The sequence below is a fragment of the Anopheles coluzzii genome, chromosome 2 (genome assembly GCF_943734685.1).
Source record: "Anopheles coluzzii chromosome 2, AcolN3, whole genome shotgun sequence".
Taxonomy (NCBI): Eukaryota; Metazoa; Arthropoda; class Insecta; order Diptera; family Culicidae; genus Anopheles; species Anopheles coluzzii.
In genome coordinates this window covers 35,182,193-35,204,609 of record NC_064670.1, presented here as the reverse complement: position 1 = coordinate 35,204,609, position 22,417 = coordinate 35,182,193, and the positions used below count along the sequence as shown (strand labels likewise).

Below are 22,417 nucleotides of genomic sequence, written 5' to 3'. Positions count from 1 at the left end.
CTGGCAAAAAGATCAAACTCTCTCTTGCTCCCTCTCTCTCTCTACCGCTCTGCTATGTTTGCTTATTCAAAGACGCATATCGCACAGCATCGAACACAGTGGTTTCTGGGTTTACCGTTTGGGGGTTTGGAGTTACGTTCCGTTCCCCCATTTTTTTTCTGTAACCCTACGCTAAACGAAGTGAAATTATCTTTCCTTCGCAAAAGCTTCACTCCTGAACACGTTTCGAAAGGGACCACTATGTAGGGAAAAGGGCAACCACACACACACACACACACACACACACACACACACGTTGTGTTGCGCAATAAATGTTTATTATCTTGCATCATACGAGACGGGTTCGACACGCTTTATCGGCGCACGGGGACCGGTGACAGCTTTGCCACCGTACGAAAAGATTTGATTTTAAACGATTGTTTGCTTTGTTGCCGCTGTGTGTGTGTGTGTGTGGTTGTGTTTTCTTCATAGGAAACACAGCCCCAGGGTAAAACGGGAGTGGAATATCAAGGGGGTTTTCGATAAACGGTGGAAACTCGATTTGAGTTGTTTATCGAAGTGGAAAAAAATAAATGAAACGCTGACGCTCAGTTGGCAAAATTGTCGATTGTTTGGGCCAGATTGTAGCGGAGAATGTGCTGCTCTGTTTGCTTATCATAAATAGGGCTACTTAGCGCTAAACCACGCATTTCATTCAGGTTGAACAAGTTGAACCAAACGCCCCCTTGAGAGTGGTTAGATTGATCCAGGCGCGTATTGAAATTAAGGTCGACCCTTGTTTCGCTTCCAAAGGTTGAACTACCCTTTTGCACCTGACGGGAGATAACTTTTGATCCCACTCCGTCCCTCAAAACATGCACCACAATGCACCAATATCTGCAGTCACGCGATACTAACAGCGCTGCATCCCGGAATTGATTACGCGAACGCGAAATGCGTTGTAAGTCGCCCGAGAGCCGCTGACACGGAGGTGGTGCCGTACGTACAGTACAGTAAGCACACATTTCCTCGTTAGATTGTGTGCGTTTGTCCCTCAATCCTCAGACGAGGGGGACAATTTATGTGTGACATTTCAATCGCTATTTTACGATTTGCGAATCCAGCAGCACACAACAACACCGGCGCTGGGAACTGCTTAGCTGGGAAGCCGTAGCTGCTCCCGGTTAATAGATAGTAGAATTTAATTAACACATAAATAAAGCCCCCCCCCCCCGCCTCTCCCGGGATCATGTTAAGAAGCGGGGCGGGCTTTAAGAAAATTATGTACACCGTTGCACATACAAGCACACACGGCCTTTATGTCGCGCTGGACGGTGTGCCTGAACGGCGGATGAGCGTTTCGTCTCTGTCAGAGTGTTGCTAGATTAGAGGAGTTTGAGGGAAGGCCTCCGACTGTAACATGACTCTGTCACAGGCTGGACTGTTAATAAATCTCCCTGGCCGTTCTTCTGCCACACCAACACACACACACACACACACGTGCGCTGTGTGACTCCATGACCATTAAAACTGCACCGTGTCGGATCGGACATCCATTCTCTAGCGTCCACGGCACCAGGTGCACTGCTTCACCTTTACAACTGGTTCCGGCAAGGGGGGGGGGGGGGGGTGAAGGGACTACAAAAACAAGGAAACTCCACGAACTAAATCTCCATCATGTCCGTGAAAGATGGCGAAAGTGAAAGCAAGTGGCGGCGACGGTGGCGACTATGCAAAAAGGCCACACCAGAATGCCGAACCGAACGTCCGAACAAAGCTGCAAAGCTGCACACGATTCGAGATGGCGTGGGCAAACGCCACCGAGTGGCCACTCCCGGATGAACACCCTCCCAAAACCTTCCGCGTTCGTGTGCCGGGGTGGGGTGCGTTTCTTTTCCAGTTTGTTAATGAATTGCGAAACTCGAGCTGGGGGGGAACAGTCGGCAGAGGAACGGTGGGCGCTGTTCGATTATCGAAGATCGAAATACGATTGCGCAACGCGCAGCTGGGGGAGAGGGGGCTACACGTTGGGGCGAGGTTGGATGATGGTTGGCCTCAGGTGGTGGTTGGCCCGAAAAAAAAACACACAGACACACACACACAAGAAGACGAAAACCAGTCCCGGTGGAGATTCGATAACGGTAGCCGGACGGTTGGTGGAATGCTGTGCGCTGACAACGGCCACCGGGCGCTCCTACTCCTACTCCCGCTGGAATGGCAGTGTGGTGGTGACACAATCCGGCACCGATTATGTCACACCAGCCCTCGCGCGCACGCCTTTGCGTGGCCACGGGCTCGCCCCCCCCCCCCCCCCATCTTGGGCCATCAAGTTGTGGCCTCATCTCGCGATCCTTTCCGCGATCGCGACACAAAAAACGCGAAACGTCGGGCGGGTGGTTCGCCTTCGTTCGCTCCTGCCTGAGAAGGAGCGTAGGCAAATAAAGTCGATTATGAAACCGCTCCCGCTGTCGCAAATGGAATTTGAATATTTTAAAACGGGGCCCACGGATGGAGAGCGCGCATGTTGTGACAGAATCGAATTTTGTGAATCTAAAAAAACACAAAAGTCACAATGCGCTGCATCGGTTAGCCGTGTCCGGTGCAGCGCTTCGGGGCCAAGTTCAGACTTCAGGTCTGCTCTTCGGCAAGGGGTAGCAATTACGACCAACCCACTCGCCCCACCCGTTGGTCACATTTCACCGCGTGCACCCGCTTGCGCAATTAGTGCGCTTCCGTTGGCATTACTTTCTAAATCGAGCGCGTCCGCCACGAGCCCCGGATGAAGGTCGTCGCAGTCGTCGCAGTGGTCGGATGGGCAACAAACTTGCAGCAAGCGTGCTCCACATTCGCCCGCTGCAGGGGGGGGGGGGGGGAGAGGGGAAGGCCCTGGTCCCAATGCCCAACGGCTGCCGATCAAGTTCAAGCGGCGGTGCGTTCCTGTTACCGAGCACAAAAATGGGTGAAAGGACTACATCGACAACAGGTCTTGCACGCAGCGTTGCAATTACCGTTTACCACCGATCGACGGGTGGACGGGCGATTACGGAGCAGGGCCAGGGTACGCGCCGCTACATCGCACCACTCACCATCGGCATGCTCAAAAATCTGGAGCACAATTGAAAGTAGCGCTTGCCGCCTGTAGGGATGGCGCGTTTTCGTTGCTGCCCTTTAGACAATCGTCAATACAATAACCGGGGGTTTGTTTTGTTTTTTTTTGCTTTGGTGAAGGTCAGCCCGATCGATTACTGTCACTTGCGGTAAGTGTCGTTAAAGCACGGCTCGATTTGTTTCGAAAGGCGAGGAGACTCATTCATTTGCACGCGCTCAATGTCAATCGGCCGAATGACGAGTTGTCAGTGGGACGAACACATTGCTCGAGCGCGCTGCAGGCAAGCAATTAACCCGCTTAAGAGCGGCTGAAATCTTCCCCCGATGCCACCACACTGACCCAGTCGACGAACAGGACGGAGGAGGACGGGATGGGGAATGAAATTAACTAATTTTGTCACGCGTTTTACGCAGGAAATTGTGCGCACTGCGACATCTCCAACGCATCTCTCGAAGCTGTCAATGAACTGCCGGTGCAGAAGCATTTCTTCGATTTGCTTGACCATTTGTCGGGCCCATCTATGCCACACGTGTGTCATAGCAGTTGTTTTTTTTTGTGTGTTGTGTTGTCGTCTTCGTCGTTATTCTCTCCCTTCCCTTCTGTTGCATTTGGATTGCGCTTGAAGAGAGGCACACGTCCGTACAATAACAAGCCAAGTCGTATTCCGGGGCCTCCGCCTCGGTCGGTGATGGATACGCGTCACACGCACGCGGTACGTGAGCGGCATCAACAACTCGGGCATGCCCCTCGGCATGGTCAGCGCTGGCGGGTGGTCAGCGCGAGACGGGAAGCGCAGTCACACATTTTAATACTAAAGTCGAAGTGCAAAGCATCCACCGGTGGAATACTAATTCCGAGCCACGATTATCTAACCGGGCGATACCGGGCTATTTGTGGGACGTTTGTTCGGGCAGCCTGCGGCGCTGTTGAGGCTGAGGTGAAGAAAGGCAGAGAGCTAACAAAAAAAAGAACAAAAACCTTCCATTGGCTGCACGGTACAAGAAGATTTTCGACTTCGAATTAGTTCCGATAATCTCATTATTCGAGTTGATTTCATTGACCCGAGCGGTACGCACACATGTATGCAGTGAAATTTTGATTCGCTGTAATTTGTGACGCAAAGTCGTGCCCGGAAAGCACAATGGACTGATGGACGGTTCGATGTCTCAGCGGCTCGCCGTATCCCGTAAGCGCTTCCCCCGTCCGGTACATCCCCATGATTAATTAACCTTCCAGACGGACGCCGCCTGTAAGCGGGCATCTTCTCATCCTTGGTCCACTTCGACCAACCATCTCTGTAGGAAGGTGTTTTGCAAGTGTAATTCAATTAAGCGCCCTTGATGCGTGCGGCGAGTTCGCGAGTGCTGGCACTTAACGCACTGACAGACAGCCAGACGGCTCGAAGCTGGGACGGAAGTGGACAGCCAACTGAAGACACAATCACAATGCACAAGCACTGTCCCGCAGTATCTCAGCGCAGCTCGCCACACTGTCATCAAATCGGAGGGCCCTTGCGGAAAGCGCCCCCAAAACGCGATGCATGTAGCCGGATCAATCGCAGCAAATCGGGGCACGGATGGTTGAGCTGTAATTAGAGTAATTGAACGCATCTCCCCGCGATTCCGCGCCCGGGGGACGTACCATCAGGGGTCGACGAGTGATTGATCCCTAAAACACTCTCCTTGTTCCGTTCCGATTGCGTTCCGACCTCCGTCAACTGTCAACTCCGGCTGGTCCGGCTAGTCTCACAGCAACCATTAGCCGATCGATGGGACTTCGCTGCCTCCCGCTGTCTGTCAGCAGCAGCCGCCGCCACCGAGAGGTACATCCCACCGGGAGGTGATTATCCGCCATCGCGTTCAGCCAGTGGTTTGCTGGGTGGAATTATTTAGTGACAGACCGGGCCGACAACCTTGACCGAAGCTTCAACCTCGTACACTGCCGATGCACTCCCAAACATTCCACGCGGACACACACCGGCCGTGGTTCTGCCAATCGGTAATTAACCGAACAGACCCGGCTTGTGCTGCTCCACATGCACTGCCACGATGCGACGGGTCGGAGGGGCGAGAGCAATGAATCGATAAAGCGATGGCCTTCCGAAAGGCGAAGAATATCCCATTTCAAGGACAGCCAGTCTCGCTCGATCAAAAATGTGGTGCATTTTTCATGCGATTGTGCGCCGCGTTATCTAGGGCAACGGTTTCAGTAGTCGGGCAAGAAATCGGAGATGCCTTCGGGCGGGTTCGCTGCGGGCAGATGTTGGCCACGCCCGACCGCTGGATTAACAAATCCGCGTAGGCATACCACACAAGAGAGAGAGAGAAGACGCAAAAAAATAAAGCCTAGATGGTAGATGAATAAATTTCCATCCCTCTAGCTGCAAATTCCCTTCCCAGAGCTGCCTGCCGAGAACTGGCTGACCTCGACTCATATTTCGTGAAGAAAAAAAAAAACACGCACCGAATCTGTCATCGCCCGTTTTGCCTGCCGCAGCAAACACAATCCACTCGATCGAGGCTTCTAGATCGTGTGTGTGTGTGTGTGCACTCCCGCAAAAGGCTCTCGAGAGCTCGATCTCGTACGGTCGCGCGCATGGGTCCCTAACGCGCCCGCCCCAGTTGGGAAAGACCAAACCAGTTCCAAACGAAAGCGAAATCGCTTCGCGCAAGATCAAAACAAGATCTCACACACAAGAACGCTAACCCGCCCGAACGGAATGGTGGACCGCACCGTTGCGTTACGTCTCCATCGTCGGGCAAGATGGCGCGCGGGCGCCGTCCACCGCATGAAAGTGAGAGCGCAGTCTCGTACGCTCGTACGCCTGCCCGCCGTGCATATGACGCGTTGGCGTACTGGCGCAACACACTGCTGGCTGACTTCCTCTTGCTGTTTCGCTCGGCAGCCGCGCAGGCGGGCGCCGAAAGCGAAAGCCAATCCCACCAATCACCGTATCTCCCCTATGCCCGCCATTCTCTCTCGCCCGGCAGCTCTGGGCCGTGTGCCGTGTGGAGCACATTCTTGCGGTGGGCGAATTGTGCAAAGCAACAAAAAACCAAAAAAAAAAATACAAATCAACTGCTTCGAGCGATCGTTACACGAACGATTGAACGAGCTTGAAAAGGTACACAAATGCCTATTTGATAAATAAATTGCCTTCTTTAGCGATGGAAGAAGCCAATAAGGACCCGAAGTCTTTATTGAAATTAAACAATCAACAACACCAAACAACAGGTTCCATCTTTTTTAAAGAGTGTGATGCCATTTTGAAGCATATGAACCACATTCTGGAGTAGATTCAGGATCTTTTCGAATGAATACCACAACAATCTGCCACTAAACGCTCGTGATACGAACTGTTTCCATTTCCTACTCTTTCGTGCGCTCGCTAGGCTACATAAGTCTTTTCTGTTTGTTTGTAAGAAAGAGCCTTATTTGCTGTTTGTTGGTACGTACCGGCTCCGAAGAGTGCAACCACGAACACTATGCTATACTTCATTTTCACTGACAAGTTCCGCTTCAGGGTACTGTTTTACTGCCACACTAACAGGGCTTGCTTTGCAAAATGCACACAGAACAACCACCACGACGTGTCACAAACCGCACCAACCAACACACTCCGTGAAACACTGGAGGAGTTAAATTCGTTCACAAATTCGTCCCTTTTATGTCGTTCCGTTTGCTGTTGTCCTCCGGCACTTTATCTTTCTGCGTCTTCTTGCACCACGAATTTGAACACCCGGGTGTGTGTGTGTCAGGAGACTAGCCAAACTTCAGTTCGCTTTGCAAAACTTTGTGTTCGTTCGCACCAGCCGTGTGCACGCAGCGAAACTTCCAACAAAACTGTATTAAAAGGCAATTTTACAATCGGTTTTTATACCCAAGGTAGGCGGAGGAGCGCATTTTCAGGTTCTTCTTGGGCGTCTTCGTCCTCCTGCCGGCGATCGCCGCGTGCCGTCTCGCTCTCGCGCCCCAACGCGACGTGCCTGCCTTCCCCACTACCAGTCTTCTTCTCTTCTCCAGCTGTAGCACTGCCGTGGCCCCACTCTTTCCTTCGGTGACGATCGCGATCGCGGACTTGCCAGCGCGATCCACCGCCAGTTCGACAGAAGGAGAGCGCTGCGGTAATGTGTTGTACCGCAATGTGTCGCGTACGTGAAGTGTGTTCGGTTTTCGGCCGGGGGAGGGGTAGAGGAGGATGGAGTTGGGGGCAGGAGGGCGTTGGAGGGAGCGATGGCGGGTAAAGCGGTGGTTACAGTGCCTTTCGCCGCCCTTTTCTAGCGGGCGCACTGCTTCGTCGCCCCTCCGACCGTGCAACGTGCGAACAAACAGGCGAGATGGCTTAGGCAGTTTTGTTAGCCATTCCTTTCGCTCTAACGTTCGCTGGCCCGTACCGCTGCTGCTGGTTCTCTGCATTCCGTCACCATTCGTTCCTGCCGCGGCCATAGAAAGCCAACACAACAAAACGGTTTTGGTGGAGGTTGTGGCTCGACGATGCCTAGCCTTTCTTTCCCCGCTCGCTATGCAGGACCAGTGCGCTGCTTCGACTGCTGCAACTCCAATTATCTCAACTTAACAAACTCCGGTGCCCAGTGTGTCGCTAAATATCGCCCGCCTAGCTTCCCTTATTTTTCTGCACAGTGGTGTTTTGAAGAGCCCGCAGATGAACCAGGACCATCTTCATCCCAAAACACTGTTGTAGGTAGGCGCGATTTGCGCGGCTATCCCATCTCTTTCTTACGCCCTGCCACCAACATCGCAGAAAGTGCATCATCTTCTTCGGCAGCTTCCGCGGGGAAAGGTGTGGGGCGAGAGAAGGGGGCATAATTAGGAATTAAGAAGGAAAATGCCAAACACCACCTTCGCCACTTTCCACTGGCGCATACTGGTGTGCGGCCTATTACCACCACCAGCAGCAGTAGCAGCGGTGCCGTTTCGTTGATCGCGGGTTCGTTGGTCTCTAGCGCGTTGCAGTCACCGTCGGTGCCCCACTCGCCCGCGTGCTCCATCCTCCTGTGGTGTGATCTTGATACCTCTTGCTTCTTTTTTTTTCTTTCGTTGTTTTTGCTTCTCCCAATCTTAGCGCATCGCATCGATCGAGTTAAGATGGGAGCGATTTCCTTGAGCGACCTTCTCTCTGTCGCAGCAGCCGTTTATCCGTTACCGATTACGCGCTTGTTGTTGCTCGAGCGCCCTCCTCCATGGGCACGGTGCTGGTGTTTCAAGGTGTGAAATTATGAAACAATTGCACGGCCGGGAACGAAATGTGATCGTATCGAGCATACCGGGTAGGAGCAGCAGGAAACTTACCGGGGTGCTTTGGGAGCGTTAATAAGCACGATCATGGCATTGGAAGTGATTGCGGTGTTGGTTGGTAGAGGGCACTGCTTGGTTCCATGTTGGAGCATACAAATTGAAATAATTAAGTACATATAGTAAATAAGTATCCCATAAAGAAAAGGAATTAGTGCAACTTAAATTTCATCCATTGGCACAGAAACGCTTTAGAAAATAGTGTAATCTTAGCTTCAATACCGATTAAAACATACGATCTTCAATATCAAACAAGTTTGATATCGGTGTTTTGGTGAAATTGCAACTATGTTATAATTGTTCGATTCTGCCTCCTGATATTCAAAAAAGACAATTCTTCGCATCACGAAATGTAAAGTCTGATTTCGGTAATGTTTGGATTCTGATCACGCTGCACTGACGTAACAATTATGATCTTGATTTCCAACCCAAATTAACACGTTGACCATGTTGAAGAAACAAATTAACTGTCCAAAGAATGAGCTGACACCCTTACCAAACAACTTTCGTTGTCGAATGGAATTTTGGAAAACTTAAAAGTGGAGCAACAATCAACGCGCGGTAGGTATAATTTTACAACTTGCAATATTGCTGGACAGGACTGTTAAAAAATGATGTAATAAGCCCGTTGGAAAGGTGCACTATTTTAACGACAAATGTGTATATTTACTACCTTACGTTTCGTATTCTCACTCTTAGCCAGAAAGTTGAACAAATATAATGCTAGTGTGAGCTAGTACCACAAAACGCATGCTGGATAGATACGCACCAATACAGGCAACCTCCAATCGGGCAGGAAGTTCAAAGCCCAAACCACCCGAGTACAAGCCACAACTATCAAATCTATGCAAAATGAGCGCACCACATAAAACCACAAGCCGAAGGGATGAGAAAAAGGAGAAAAAAGGTGCATTGCCACTGCATACAAACGGCTCGAACCGTGGGGCTGTACCGGCGGCAGATCAGTGTCGCTCGGACGCGGCGCGAAGGAAACCCCCAAACCGCAGCAAACCACGGTGGACTGGCGATCACTGGCTGGAACACTTACCAGCCCGGTGCGGCGGGAAGTTCGTTCACATTGTTTGACATAATGCATGCGGCTCCGTCTCATAATTGCGATTGAGGCGGGCGGGATCCGACTAGGTTCCGACCAGCAGCACCAAACGAGCGTGGAGAGGCAACGGACCGGAGGCCGGCCTCCCCGAGCGAATACGAAAAATTTCACTTTCATCGATCAGATGACGAACTGCGCCATCATCATGCAGCCCAGGGAGTTGTCGCACCGTTCGAGGGTGTGTTGATCGCGCGTGCTGGTGCGACACGGGGCAACGGTTAGATAATCAATTTCAAGGTGCGTACCAGCCAATCTGTGTCCCGAAAGGTTGACAAGTCCGAGCGCTGTCGGGAGAGGCTGCAGTTAACAAACACACCGAAAGGCATCAACAAAAACAGCACCGAAAAAACAAAGGAGGCCAGAAAAACTCGTTTCCGCATCGCACACCACGCGACGGGCAGTGTGGAGAGTGTAATAATAATACTACGCCCAGTGCGTGTGTGTGTGTATGAAAGCAGCCTCCCATAATCATCCTCGGACTACTGCGAGAGAAGGAAGTTTGAAAGCCCCGAAATAAAAAATGGAACCAGAAATGTGTTGTACTTTTCCATTGCCGCCATCCCGCCTAGGCCTAGGGACGCAAACGACATTGAAGTAATTGCAATGCCCAGCCTCTGTGTGTGTGTCTGGAGCGGGTGTTACGTTGGCCGTACACGAATTTGCTTGCAGTACACGCCGTTTTTGTGCTCGTTGTGACTGAGCAGGAGGGTGGAAAAGTAGAGAAAAAAAACAACAACAACGTTAACCTTCCCCACCGCCTCTCGAATGTGTGTTCGGTGGCCAGCATCCAGCCGGTCAACCATGCTGCGAAGCATAAAACGTGTCCACGCGTACATGTGACATGACTTCCCGCCCCGAGAAACGGCGAAAGGCGCACATCGAAAACTCCCAAACCAGATCCGTGGAAGTAGGGCAATGGTGCTGAAATTGAAGCACAATACCCTGTTACCCGGGTTTGGTGCCCCGCTGAACCGCTCCGAGTCGATCAATTACGCTATTAGCACAATAATGAGCGTTGTGACGTTTTGGCGTCGTAGCATTGGTGTAGAGAAAATGGGTGTTTATGTGTACATTATGGGAGAATTCGTGCGTCATGCCGTATTTCAGTGGGCAGGACGTGTTTGTTCTAAGTTTGATGACCAATGAAAGCGATGATTTATTTTCAACTAACAAAATATATCAGCAAGAAATGCAATCACAAATACAAATAATGCAAACTAGTTCACAATTTCTCTCCAAATGAATTAATTAACAGATTATTTTTATTGTGATTAAATTACTGTTTATTTCTAAACCTGCACTATCGATGAATTGTGAATCATTTACCGCATTTTCAACCCTTGCACCATTTGGAATTTCATACGGCAAGAATGTTTTGAACGCAAACGGAAAAAAGCATCAAAATGTGTCAGTGACTTCAACGGTACCGGCAGCGACGAACCTTATCAAGCAGGCACCCATCGTACAGGATGCGGTGCCGTTAAAAAGGGTCGACGTAATCCGGGCGCACTAGATTTACCTGCTTAAACAGTGCATTCAGATGGGTGATATTATACAATTGTCCGGCTCAGCCCAACCACTGCCTTCGAGCGGTCGTCGTCGTAGGCTGCCCATCGTGCCGTGTTTTATTTCTAGAAAGCTTCAAACGCGGCTGCATTAATATTCCACCGACGCTGCTGCGGATGCCCGGTACGCTTCGGGAATGCGCACCACCACTGCAAGACGCGAAAGGTGAACGGACCCGCCATCAGCCACAAACGTGTACGCGTCTGACGGTGCGTTCTGTGGTTGAGCATAACCAAAAGACAGAAAGACGAAAGAAAACAAACAGACACACACACACACACTCACACGCACTGACGAAACTGCGTGGATTGAAACATCAATTTCACACCGTCAGCCACGGATGTCGGCCATAAATCGGCAGCCAATAAAATGCTGCCCACCCGGGGCCGCCCCGAAAACCATCAGAATAGAATGTGCGTACCGAATCGCCCCGGTTGACCGATAGGGAGGGGAGGGGGGGGGAGGGGAGGATACCCTCCCTTCTGTGGGGTGGATACCCACCTGCAGACCGTGGACGTACCAACGCAACAACGGCGCACTCTATGCTTCACAACTCATCCACACCCCGCACGGAAGCTAAAGTGGGTGAATGTTCGATTGGGTTTGAGACGCGCCAAAGACGGTGCATCATCATTGTGCAAGAATTCGCTATCGATTAGCCGTCGAAGCGCAACCGGTTCAGACACAGAACGATTCCTAATCCCCCCCTGGGTGAAGGTGTGCGAGGAGGAAAGGTGGCATAAAACATCAACTCGGTCGACTTGCTTGAAGTGTAACGCATGGTACAGCGAAAGGAGAACGCTCGGTACACAGTACGGCCAGAGGAGTGGCTGGGAGGGTAAACGCGTGGTAGCGCGGGCTGTACGGTGTTTGGAGTGCGATGAACGGTTGCAAGCGAACGGTCTACCGCAACATGCCCGGTGCTGTTGCACCTTTACGTCACCTTCGAAAGGTGTCAATCATTTTCGGTATCGTTGCCAAAATGAGGCACAAATGGATGGTTTTGGGAAACATGGTGTGCGAGAAATTGGATGTGTGTTGCGATCGTATCGCGTGCTTACTGGGACAGCTTAGGAAAGTATGCGTTTGTAGGAAGTGTAGGATTCGGAAGAATGTGTTTTGAATGGTAGAAATTATAAGGAAAATAGCGTTTAATTACGAACAAATTGTTGAATCGCCATGACTTCTGATAGTCGCGTTGGTTGTTCTGCAAATAGATGACAATTGATCCGTACATGTTAGAATAGGCGTTATTTTCACTGCACGACTCCACCGAAACTGGAAGTTTTACAATTCAGGATGATGTTTAATATGTGAATAATATGTTTGAAACTTTGACCACGCGTCCTGATTGACTATTACAGCAAACAGACACGAAAACGTACTGCAATACGTTCGTTGTAAATGAAAAACAACAATTCTAATTCAAATAAAAAATATTATTTTATTACATTAATGAGCTCTGCTAGGACGTTGGAGTGAATCCTTCCGGTATTTTACGCTATCTTCTATTAATAAGAAATGTATGAATGGTAAAAAGGTTTGTGCCATTCCATTACCATTAGCCATGACATGAATGGCATGAATAGTTTGGGAGTGTTTGTTTGATAATTGTTTGATTGTTTGAACTTATTTGGTGTTATTCATGGGCAGCTAAGGGCAATTCACGTTAGATCAGTAGATTACCTTAAATAATCATTTTGTGTCGAATTTGTTTAAAGCAAAAGTAGAAGGGAAACCAGATTCTACTTAGGTTCGAAGTAATCCACGTACTATCGAGCAGATGCTATTTGTCATATTTTGAAGAAATGTTTTAGTCTATGCTTGTTTGTTGAAAAAAAAAACGTGTTTTTAGGGCGATTATTCAAACCTCTGAGCCTGCATTAAACACTTATGCTGATCTTTTCTGACTGATCCGAACACTAGTTTTATTGAAAGAATACTGTGGGTACAAACAAAACCTCTAAATTTCATGACAACTGGCCCAAACACTCTCAACCGCGAGACGTAGTGGATATCCTTCCTGCTGCAATAGAATCAATGTCCTAAAAGGAGCAAAACAACATAATAATCGCTCGACAACGACTTATTTAATCAAATTATCACCTAACGCCTACCGGGTCACACGATTGCATCACGTTGCAGTGGCTATCTTAAGTGTGCTTCACTGAGCGTGCTCATAAAATTACAACCCTCATCATCGCGGCGTGACAAAATCGAAGTAATAAAGAAATTTAGAACCCTAGCCTGTATTGGTCTGTTTTTTTTTTTGTATGGTTATACAGTCAGCTTTCAGCCACTTTCGACCGGTTAGAACCATTACAAGGCTAATGATTGTATTATTTTACTAGCAACAATTTTATCCTCCTCCCATAACCCTCGCAGCGAGCCGTGCTTCTCTGGGTGGTGGGTGAGTGTGGTTCGTGCGAAACATTTCACTTCCCGGGCCACGGTAGACACGCGAGATGGCGCAGAAAAGTGCAGTTGATTATTTATCACGCTACTTGTGCATGCACGTGGTTGCCGACGTGTTCGAATGACGCGTACGGCCGAGGTGGTCCAGCCGGGGGATCATTACCGTGGCACATGGGCGGCGTGTACCTCATTCCTCCTCAATTGCCCCCACCCGAATCACACCACCTACCGTGTCCGTTTTACCAGGGGACATTAAACTGTCCCATACAGTGGATGTGTGACTTACCTCCACCAATAGAGAGAGAGAGAGAGAGAGAGAGAAAAGAGAGAGAGAGAGAGAAAAGAGAGAGAGAGAGAGAGAAAAGCACAACGTACAGGTAAATTGATGTACGGCTGGTGTTTAGCTGTTTGTGTGTGTGTGTGATGGGGTGAGCCTGATGCAAAACAATAAATGTCTACCGGGTCGGTGGCAGGGAGTGGAGGGATTATGGGATTGTGGCCAGATCCGTTCCAAACCCCACTAATCTCTCCCTCCACCCCCCTCCCCTGGTTGGTCAGTCACAGTACGCGGCAGTACGAGCGTGCATGCGAGCGTATAAGCACTATTAATTGATTACAAACTAACACCAATTAGCCTCTTTGCCGTGTGTGCACCTCAAAACGGCACACTGAACGGGTAAGGGGGGGGCAAAAGGGTTTCGAATTTACCGTTGCTCGAGAGCATTTTAAACCTCCCTGAGTGTGTATGGGTTTGTCTGTGTGGGAGTGTTCCTCGTTCCTTGTTTTATTTTAAGCGCAACGAACGCTTGCTCTCTGCCCTCTGGGCCCCCGCGTGACAGCATCGAAATGGCCAATCCACTCCTTCCCACTGCCCCTCGTCCCTCGTACAACGGGACAGACCCGGCACGAGAAATGTAAATTTTACCACTTTCCACACCGAGCGGCTTCCAGATAAATGGCTAGTCTTTTATTGATTTTCTTCGCCGAGGCCAGTGGTACCGGGCAGCGTCGGAATGCGTCCCACCCCCCCCCCCCCCCCCCCCCACCTGTTTTGGGGCTAACTCCTGCTGCCTTTGGAGCCCAGCGATGTTGAATCAGTTCGTACGCTTATGCAATAATTACACTTCGCATTCCGAGAAGAAAGGAAACCACCACCACCACCACCACTGTAGATTGGGCTATGCCCGGGCGTTTGCGGTACGATGCATTGCGGACCGGGAGCAGAAATAAAACTTTTAACACGCAGGGAATGGACATGCCAGTGCTAGGAAGTGCCAACAAAGGGAATGTCGTACGCGGAAACTCGAAACGGCTAGGATATGAAAAATAGAACAGCTGAATACGTCACGGTGCGAGTGTTTTGCCCGCTTCTGAGAAACAGTTTGAATGGCACATGCGGCAGAACCTAGGAGAAAGTTTAAAATTTTAATAATTTGCCTAGTATGTAAAGGTCAACTTTATGCTTTCATGCAAAGATTGCATATTTGTAGTGTTTTAAAAAAGGGCGGAACTATTTCAAGAAAATCAATTATTAGACCACTTCCGGCGCCGTCACTCGAGGGAACGGTTTCAAGCGAACTTTCTAGGAAAACAACCTTTTGGAGTGTAATTAAGCCATTTTCATCCCCACCGGAAGGTCAAGCAGTAACAGCAGTGACAGAAAAGACACGGATAGGAGTGACCTGCAAAGCATCTAGTGCAGCATCTGTAATTGTATTCCAGCTAAACAGCGAAGTGCTCCAGTTTCGGTAAAACAAAAGTTTCCGCGGGGCGTTTGCCAGCTGCACGCTGCTGATCTGTCACCGTGCCGTTGCATCTACTTGCCTGAAGTTCACGTCAAACGTCCGCCATCATGATGCCCGCAGGCCTAGAAAATGGGGGGCTAGAAAAAATCTGCAACAAACACACACACACACACATAGAACACATTGAAGGGAAGCGCGGGAAACTGGAGCTGGGCAATCTTGAAATCGAGGGTTCGGGTGATTTGAAATCGAGAGCACCGCATGCCCGTCAGTGGAGAAGCAAGGTCAGTTCCGACGAAGCGGCACCAAAACGCCGACCAACCGTGGCCGGGACCAGCTCCCTCCATTGGATCGCCGTTCGTTCAAAACCCCTCGTCTCCACCGGAGGCCCTGCCCGGAGGATTTCTGCGTTCCAGGCACGCTGTACCAGTTCCAGCTCGTTCCAGCCATTTTCTCTACGTCCAGTCCCGAACGCTGTGTGTGTGTGCCTTCAATCAGCCCGCGGAAGACATTACGACAGCGAACGCAACCAATCTCGGTCAACTCTCGGTCGGCTTGGCAGCGGCACAGAACCGGTCGTCCAGCGCGAACGTCCGGTTTGGCCCGAGACTGTCCAACCGTCGCGTTCACTGGGGCAGCGCGCACGGTAGCGTTGACTACGTCACCACCGCGCTGCGACCGAGCTGGCGATGGTTAATAATTTGTAAACGCTTCGCTGGTGTGGTGTGGGTCGGTGGATTGTTGTTGTTGCTTTGGTCGGTTACTGCCGGCCAGGACCGGCGACAGGAAGGGCTCAGTAGGGCAAAGCTATTTTGCCGGTCGGATGTCTTCATCGTCGCAATCAGCGCACCCGAGCGTTGTGGGCCTGAGTGAATAAACTCCACCCAGAGGGGTATGGTAGATATTTAAGTCTAAACCTACTTTTTGGATCAGGCAACGTTTAGCCCCACCTTCCACACCACACCAATTCCGAATCAGTGTGCTTCGTGCAATCACTTGCGGAACAAAGCGGTGGTCCACAAAGCAGTGAGGAAACTGATCCGAACCCGATAGTGAAATACACGGTGGCAACACACGGCACGGACGGTGGGCCCCGCTAACTTGTGTGGCCGACCGATAACCGAGAGGAAGGTGATACCTCTCACAGTCCTACCGGCAATCCAGCACACGAGCACGAGTGACAGTTCGCAAACGCTCTGGCCGTACAGAGGCTGTCCGCAAACGTCAGCGCAGAGGATCAAAGTACGCCAAACAAAAACGAGGTACTTCCCCAACACTGCCTGCGGACCGACACAAGCGACAGAGTTTGGGATTTTTTCGGCCGGCTAGCATTCATCAATCATCGGGTGGAGTATCGTCCTGCTCGTGTGGCCTCCGTGCCGGTCTGTCGAACGTTAATCTTGGGTGCCGTTTCGGTCGTCGTGCGTGTACCCGTTTGTCAACGGCCGTGTTTAGCCGGCGGGCGGCCGGGATACATTGGCGGACAGTTGGAACGACCTGTTTTTTTTTGCTGTTATTGTTGCTTCGCGTTGCTTTTGTCGCTGTTTCTGGATGGGGTTTTCCTTTGTTTTGACTCATCTACACACTCGTCATTGTGTTTTGGGCGAGTGACAAAATTCCGATCCATTGTAGGCCAGCACGTACTCCTCGGTACCCCGGGCAGCTGTCTTTGAGGCTTCGGCGTGGTGATGATATCGCGCGTCTGTTCGATAGCCATCGCTGGATTAGCGTGATGGCCCAATTCTCGATACCTGTCGGATAGGAAACACACCCGACAGAAACGAGCTAGCCGCCCGGTCCAAAACTGTACTGCCCGCGGCTGTTTGCCGCTTTTTCGGACACACGGCCCCGGACACCATCGAGGCACGCCACGCACGAACGGTTCGCTGCTGCTCGCGCTCGCGCACAAACCATTAAAACTTATTAGCATAAGTGATTTCCGTATCAGGGCCCGGAGTGTTTTGGTCGCGCACTACGTACTACGCCAGAACCGGCTAGGTCGAGCCGGCTGAAACTACTACGCAGAACAGTAACACACACACACACATGCAGACAGAAACACAATCGCAAACAAGAAACACTCCATCTGAGAAGGTGCACAAGTCCACCTTTTGTCCACAATAGATTATGCGATCTGGTTTGACCCGCGGTCAAGACATCCTGATCGATACGGATCGGAACGGTGTGGAAGAGAGTCTAGCGTGTGGTGTTCGGTCACTTGTCAGTCGGTCACACCGGTTGTCGCAGACACCGGTAGTCGCACACACCGACAAAGTGAGACAAAAAAGTTGGCGTTTGGCCACACCGATCTTCCTGCTACCGGGTAGCGCCGGTTAAAAAACACACTAACATACACACACAAAAAGACAAGGTAGGGCAAACTCATTTCACACCGGTCCGGGCACTACGACTATCGATATACCTGTTTTTTTTTTCGTGCTCTTAGTGCTTGCTGCTAGAAATTCTACGTTCGGTGTGACCTTATATGCGGCATAATTTGCGTGCGCCCTGACCACGCTGCCATGATGCTGCTGCTGCTGCTGCTGTACAGGGTCATTGGAAGTCCTTCGTGGGTATTTACCACACTGGGTATACCGCGGAAGCTGCTCTTGCCTTGAGGAGAAACGTTCATGACGTACGGCAGTACAGTAACAGCATTCCTTTCTGGCCGGGAATTGTTGGGGCCGGGAAAGTGACGGGCTATATGGTTTTGCTGGAATATACATCGGATCTGTAGGGTCCAGCATGGGTAAATTTTACGTGCAAATTGCATCTGGATATTGTGTTAAATGTCACAAAGTTTCATAAAGACTACGCTTTACAATAAGCAGGTTCCTGTGAACAAAACAATAGGCGTTTATGAGCTATTTTCAATTAGAATGTACTTATTAGTACTTCAGAAGACGAGCACGTAGTAACTGTGTATACCATAGAACCATTTCTACTAAATGTTAACTAAATGTAAATTGTCTCCCTCATTCTGGAAAATTCATCTCCAAGCTGTAGTAATATTTAATAGAAATAATAATGCTTTGTTTAACCACTGTGGATTATTATTGTGAAAATACATGTTGTGTTGCTTGATCAATAACAATCGTATTCAATTCAACCTAATTCATCTCTGTTGGCATAGATGTTCCAGGCCACATCAAGGATTTATCAGAAAATATTTACCATAAATAAGGAATAGTCACTCGAAGCATAGTCGTAATATATTGATCAGCTCTTAAATGAGCCGAAACGTACAGCGATGGTAGGTTTTCATCAGAGTAAGAGCATTCATTTAATTTCTTGGAAAGCGATATTGTTATGTATAATATGAAAACTCAACCATAGATAGAATGTTATGATTGTATTTTACTTGACCTATCTGTACTAGCGCAAACTAATATATTTATGCCGAGGCCGAGTAGCTATAATTAATAAAATTCTTTTGCTTTAAAAGCATATGTCTTAGGGCAACTATAAAAGGTTAGACAATAGTCAATCCTGTGACATATTTGAGATTCGACAAGAACTCTCTATGTTGGCTTTCACTCCGAATGATTAACTTGGAATCCATCGTTTGTTCTAGAGATCATACCGACGAAGATCTTAGTCTTTCGCAAAAACATCACAACTCAAAGGTAGGGAAATATGGAACATAGGATTTGTGTTTTTTGTACTGATAGAAATAATGTAATAAACTAATAAACTAATAATAGTCTGATAGAAACAACTCAAGTTCTACATTCCGGTGTGAACTACACGTCCTTCGATGGTACTTGCCTTCGATGTAAACTAGCATGCACGGTTTCCTATTCCTTCGGTGCTATGGTCCTTTGCATAGATTTAATGTTAAACATCAAAACACACACCCTTCCTGCCTTTGCCCGTAGTCCGTCAGCTTTATAACTGAGAAACGACTTTCTCCGCCATCCGCCGCCATAAAACACAAAACATAAAATGGGATGCCCGTTTTCCCCCAACGCCAGTAGTAATCGTACGTGTGTGTGTTTTTTTTTTTGCATTTGGTCTACCTCTTACTCGGTCTCGGTAAATAATAACGGGCTCGCAGGAAAGAAACGGCACCAGCGCCCTGAAATACACATAACAGGTCCTCCAGCCCCGGTGATTGCGGAAAACAATTTGTTAGAGGTTAAACACACATGTGACAGACAGGTGTAGAGCATTGGAATGGCGTGGCCAGCATTCGTCATTCCGTCCGCTATTCCGTCGTCGTCATCGTTCGTTTGTGGTTCCCCTTCCGAAAACAAGGGAGTGTGTACTACGAGAGAGAGAGAATGTACGGTAGTAGCAGCGGCAAAAAACTACACCTCTCCCTGCACGCCGCCAAGCTTAGGGTTTTATTTTGCCTGTGTGCGATAAAAATCCAATTTTCAGCCCTTCTCTAAACCATGTGTGGTAGCCAGGGACAGGTGAGGTGGGGAGTGACATTATGAGTCGCAACAATAACAGACAGTCAATAACACACCGGGAGGGAGGGAGGCCGATACCCATGCGGCGGAACAGTGAACTATTTCCGCATGTCGTGCTACTTGATGTCGGAAGGGATTTTGCGGTCCTTTCGCCATTCGCCCGCCCATATCTAATCCGCCTTTCGGGGCGGTCCCACCCGGTTCGGGTAGCTTTGTATTCATCACCGCTGTGATGGAAGTTGATGCAACAGTTGTCAAAAAAAATATGAGAAGGAGAAGACGAAATGTACTAATCCATCAGCTGGAAGCAACTCCAATGTAGCTAATGCACAGCACGGCAGCAACACGATCACAAATCACCCTTGTAACACACATTAAACCTAATTCAGGCAAGTACGCTGGGCAGCAAATCACTCTGCACTAAACATGATGTAAAACGTCAGCTGGCAGAGCTCGTTCCGTATTCTGCCGACCGAAACATTCCGGACATTCTATCTGATTTTTGGGTAGCACCACAATATTTCAGTAGCATTAAATCAATTTGTTGTTTTCTTTTTTCGGTCTCGCTTTCCCCCTTTCTGTGAAAAACTATCACTACTTTTGACCAACCAACGGACGGAGCATGGCTTGTGTGTGTGTGTGCGTGTGTTTATATATGGGTTAGCTTTTGGATTATCGAGAAGCCTGGCACGATTTTCTCGTTCTCAAAATCCGTACAAGATCCGGTCGCAATTGACGTACAAGCTATCCGTACGGCTGTCTTTCGCACATGTTAGAAAGGATGCTTCCACAACCACACACACACAAACACACACACAGACACACATAAATACACAAGTTAGGTGTAAATAAATGATGGTCCCTCAATTTTCTACCGGATGTCCCTCGGGCCCCCCCATGAGAGCTGCAATCCCCTTGAATCTTGCCCCGGGACTTGGCGCGCTGGTGCGCTTCCTTACACACTTCATTAGTGATTCTTGTAAAGTAAGCAGCCGCCGGAAAGGAGCCGGGCAAATTGAATCATGCACACAACATATTCACATTCATGACCATATTCTAACACTCCCGGCAAGAGGGATAGAGAGAGAGAGAGGGTGAGAAAGCAGGATTGTAATGCCGGCTCAGCATGGAGCATAGAGTGTGTAAAACATTCGTAGTAGCAGCAGCAGCAGCAACAAATGCTACCGGCATCCGGTCTGGGTCAGATGTTTGGTCCAGTGTTGGCTTGCTTTCCCCCCACCTCTCTCCCTCTCCCTTATACACCCATCCAGTGACGTCCATCCCTTTTCCACCATTATCTTTACCACAAGCTTCAATAAAATCCAAATTGGCTAGGTTTGAGCTGTATCGGGGCCGGGAAACGGGAGCATTTGGTCGATGCAATTCAATTGTGATTGATCCCGCACGGGGGTGCCCGCACAAGCACACACCTGAGTGAGGCGTCGGGTAAGGGAAGTTGCTTTCTCGTATCCTTTCGGTTCGGTGCGGAGCCGTTTTTCGAAAGCATTCGAAAGTGTATACCGCAATCATAGCACCATTTATGAAGGTAGGTTGGTCGAGTGTAAATTGAGAAATTATTACTACAACACACTAGGAAGGATATTGATTTCTGCGCTGGGAGGTAAGAAATTTTGAGCTGGGCAAGGTTACAAAGAATGCTAGCATGCTGGCTGCCTTCTCCAAAGATCCCTTTTTGTTCGGAGTGTTGCGTACTCGTGCGTATGTGCAGCGAAATAATACATCAATTATATACGCACAAGATGTCAAAGATGGATAAAAGCACGCAGCAGCAGCACGTAGCATTGTGAGAGAGAGAGAGAGACAGAGAGAGAGAGAGAGACAGAGAGAGAGAGAGAGAGAGCAGCCATCAGCCACTAAAAGTCTGCCAGCAAACCATTAATCTGCTGTGCGGTATCGGTACACATGCAAAAGCCCTCCAGTAATCGATTCTGCCACTCTAACGAATCGTATTGTTGTTCCACGGCCCGGTACGATTCCACAAGACGTTTCGGGCACAAATGCTACAGCCTCGAGCAGAGAGTGAATGCACGTGCACGCGTCTGAAGATGCGCTCGAAACTTTGCCTACCTTACGTGGTAGGCCAGCAAACCGAAGCAGCAGCAGCAGTCTGTGCAGCATAACTCATTGCAAATTCATCCACTTTGAAGGGGGAGCAGGAGGAGGGGAAAAGGCGCTTATGAAATTCCTGTCCCGGATCTTGGGCCACCATTTCAGAACAGAACACACTCACCTTGAAGATGTCACATCGTTTTGCACCGCTTCCTGCTGCTCGTGCCTTCCTTCGCGTACCTTTCCTGCCAAGGTGGGAAGGCCAAACTAGTCAACTTTTCTCGCGAACGTGTTTCGATGTGGATCGTGTCACGCTGAAACGAAACCCGCACCCGCTGCGGGAGCATGATGATTTTCGATCGAGTAGGCAAGAGAGATGGCCGATAGCCATTAGCTGGCTGTGGGGCTTACTAATTCGTTCATGTTGGGAAACGAACCGAATCGGCATGACATTGGGCCTGGGTGTTGAATGTTGTATGTTTGGGAACACTGGGGAATATGCAAGACAATATCAAACCGTTCAATAAAAATACCTCAAACTAATTTTAATTGTTCGAATTGAGTTTTCCTTTTGTCATTGGTGTACGAAATGTCATGTTGATAACCAGTAAATTACTATCTAAAACTCAATCGAGTTCGTTCTTGTGAAAATTCATTTCATTTGATTATTCGGCAGATGCTCGTGCTG

The 22,417-nt window shown here is 49.3% G+C and overlaps 1 protein-coding gene across 6 annotated transcripts in view; it reads right to left on the bottom strand.

Moving 5' to 3' along the window:
* Positions 1-22,417, bottom strand: part of LOC120950635 (protein obstructor-E) — a 113,713-nt gene that overhangs the window by 8,235 nt on the left and 83,061 nt on the right. For 3 of the 6 annotated variants that reach the window (XM_049605061.1, XM_049605059.1, XM_049605060.1), the window contains exon 2: positions 6,545-6,597. In XM_049605061.1, the coding sequence (XP_049461018.1) occupies positions 6,545-6,587 (43 nt within the window). In that variant the 5' untranslated portion in view covers positions 6,588-6,597. Of the gene's footprint in view, positions 1-6,544; positions 6,953-9,784; positions 9,789-22,417 lie in introns of those variants that run through there. The other 3 variants (XM_040368830.2, XM_040368829.2, XM_049605062.1) reach the window with 2 other exon arrangements.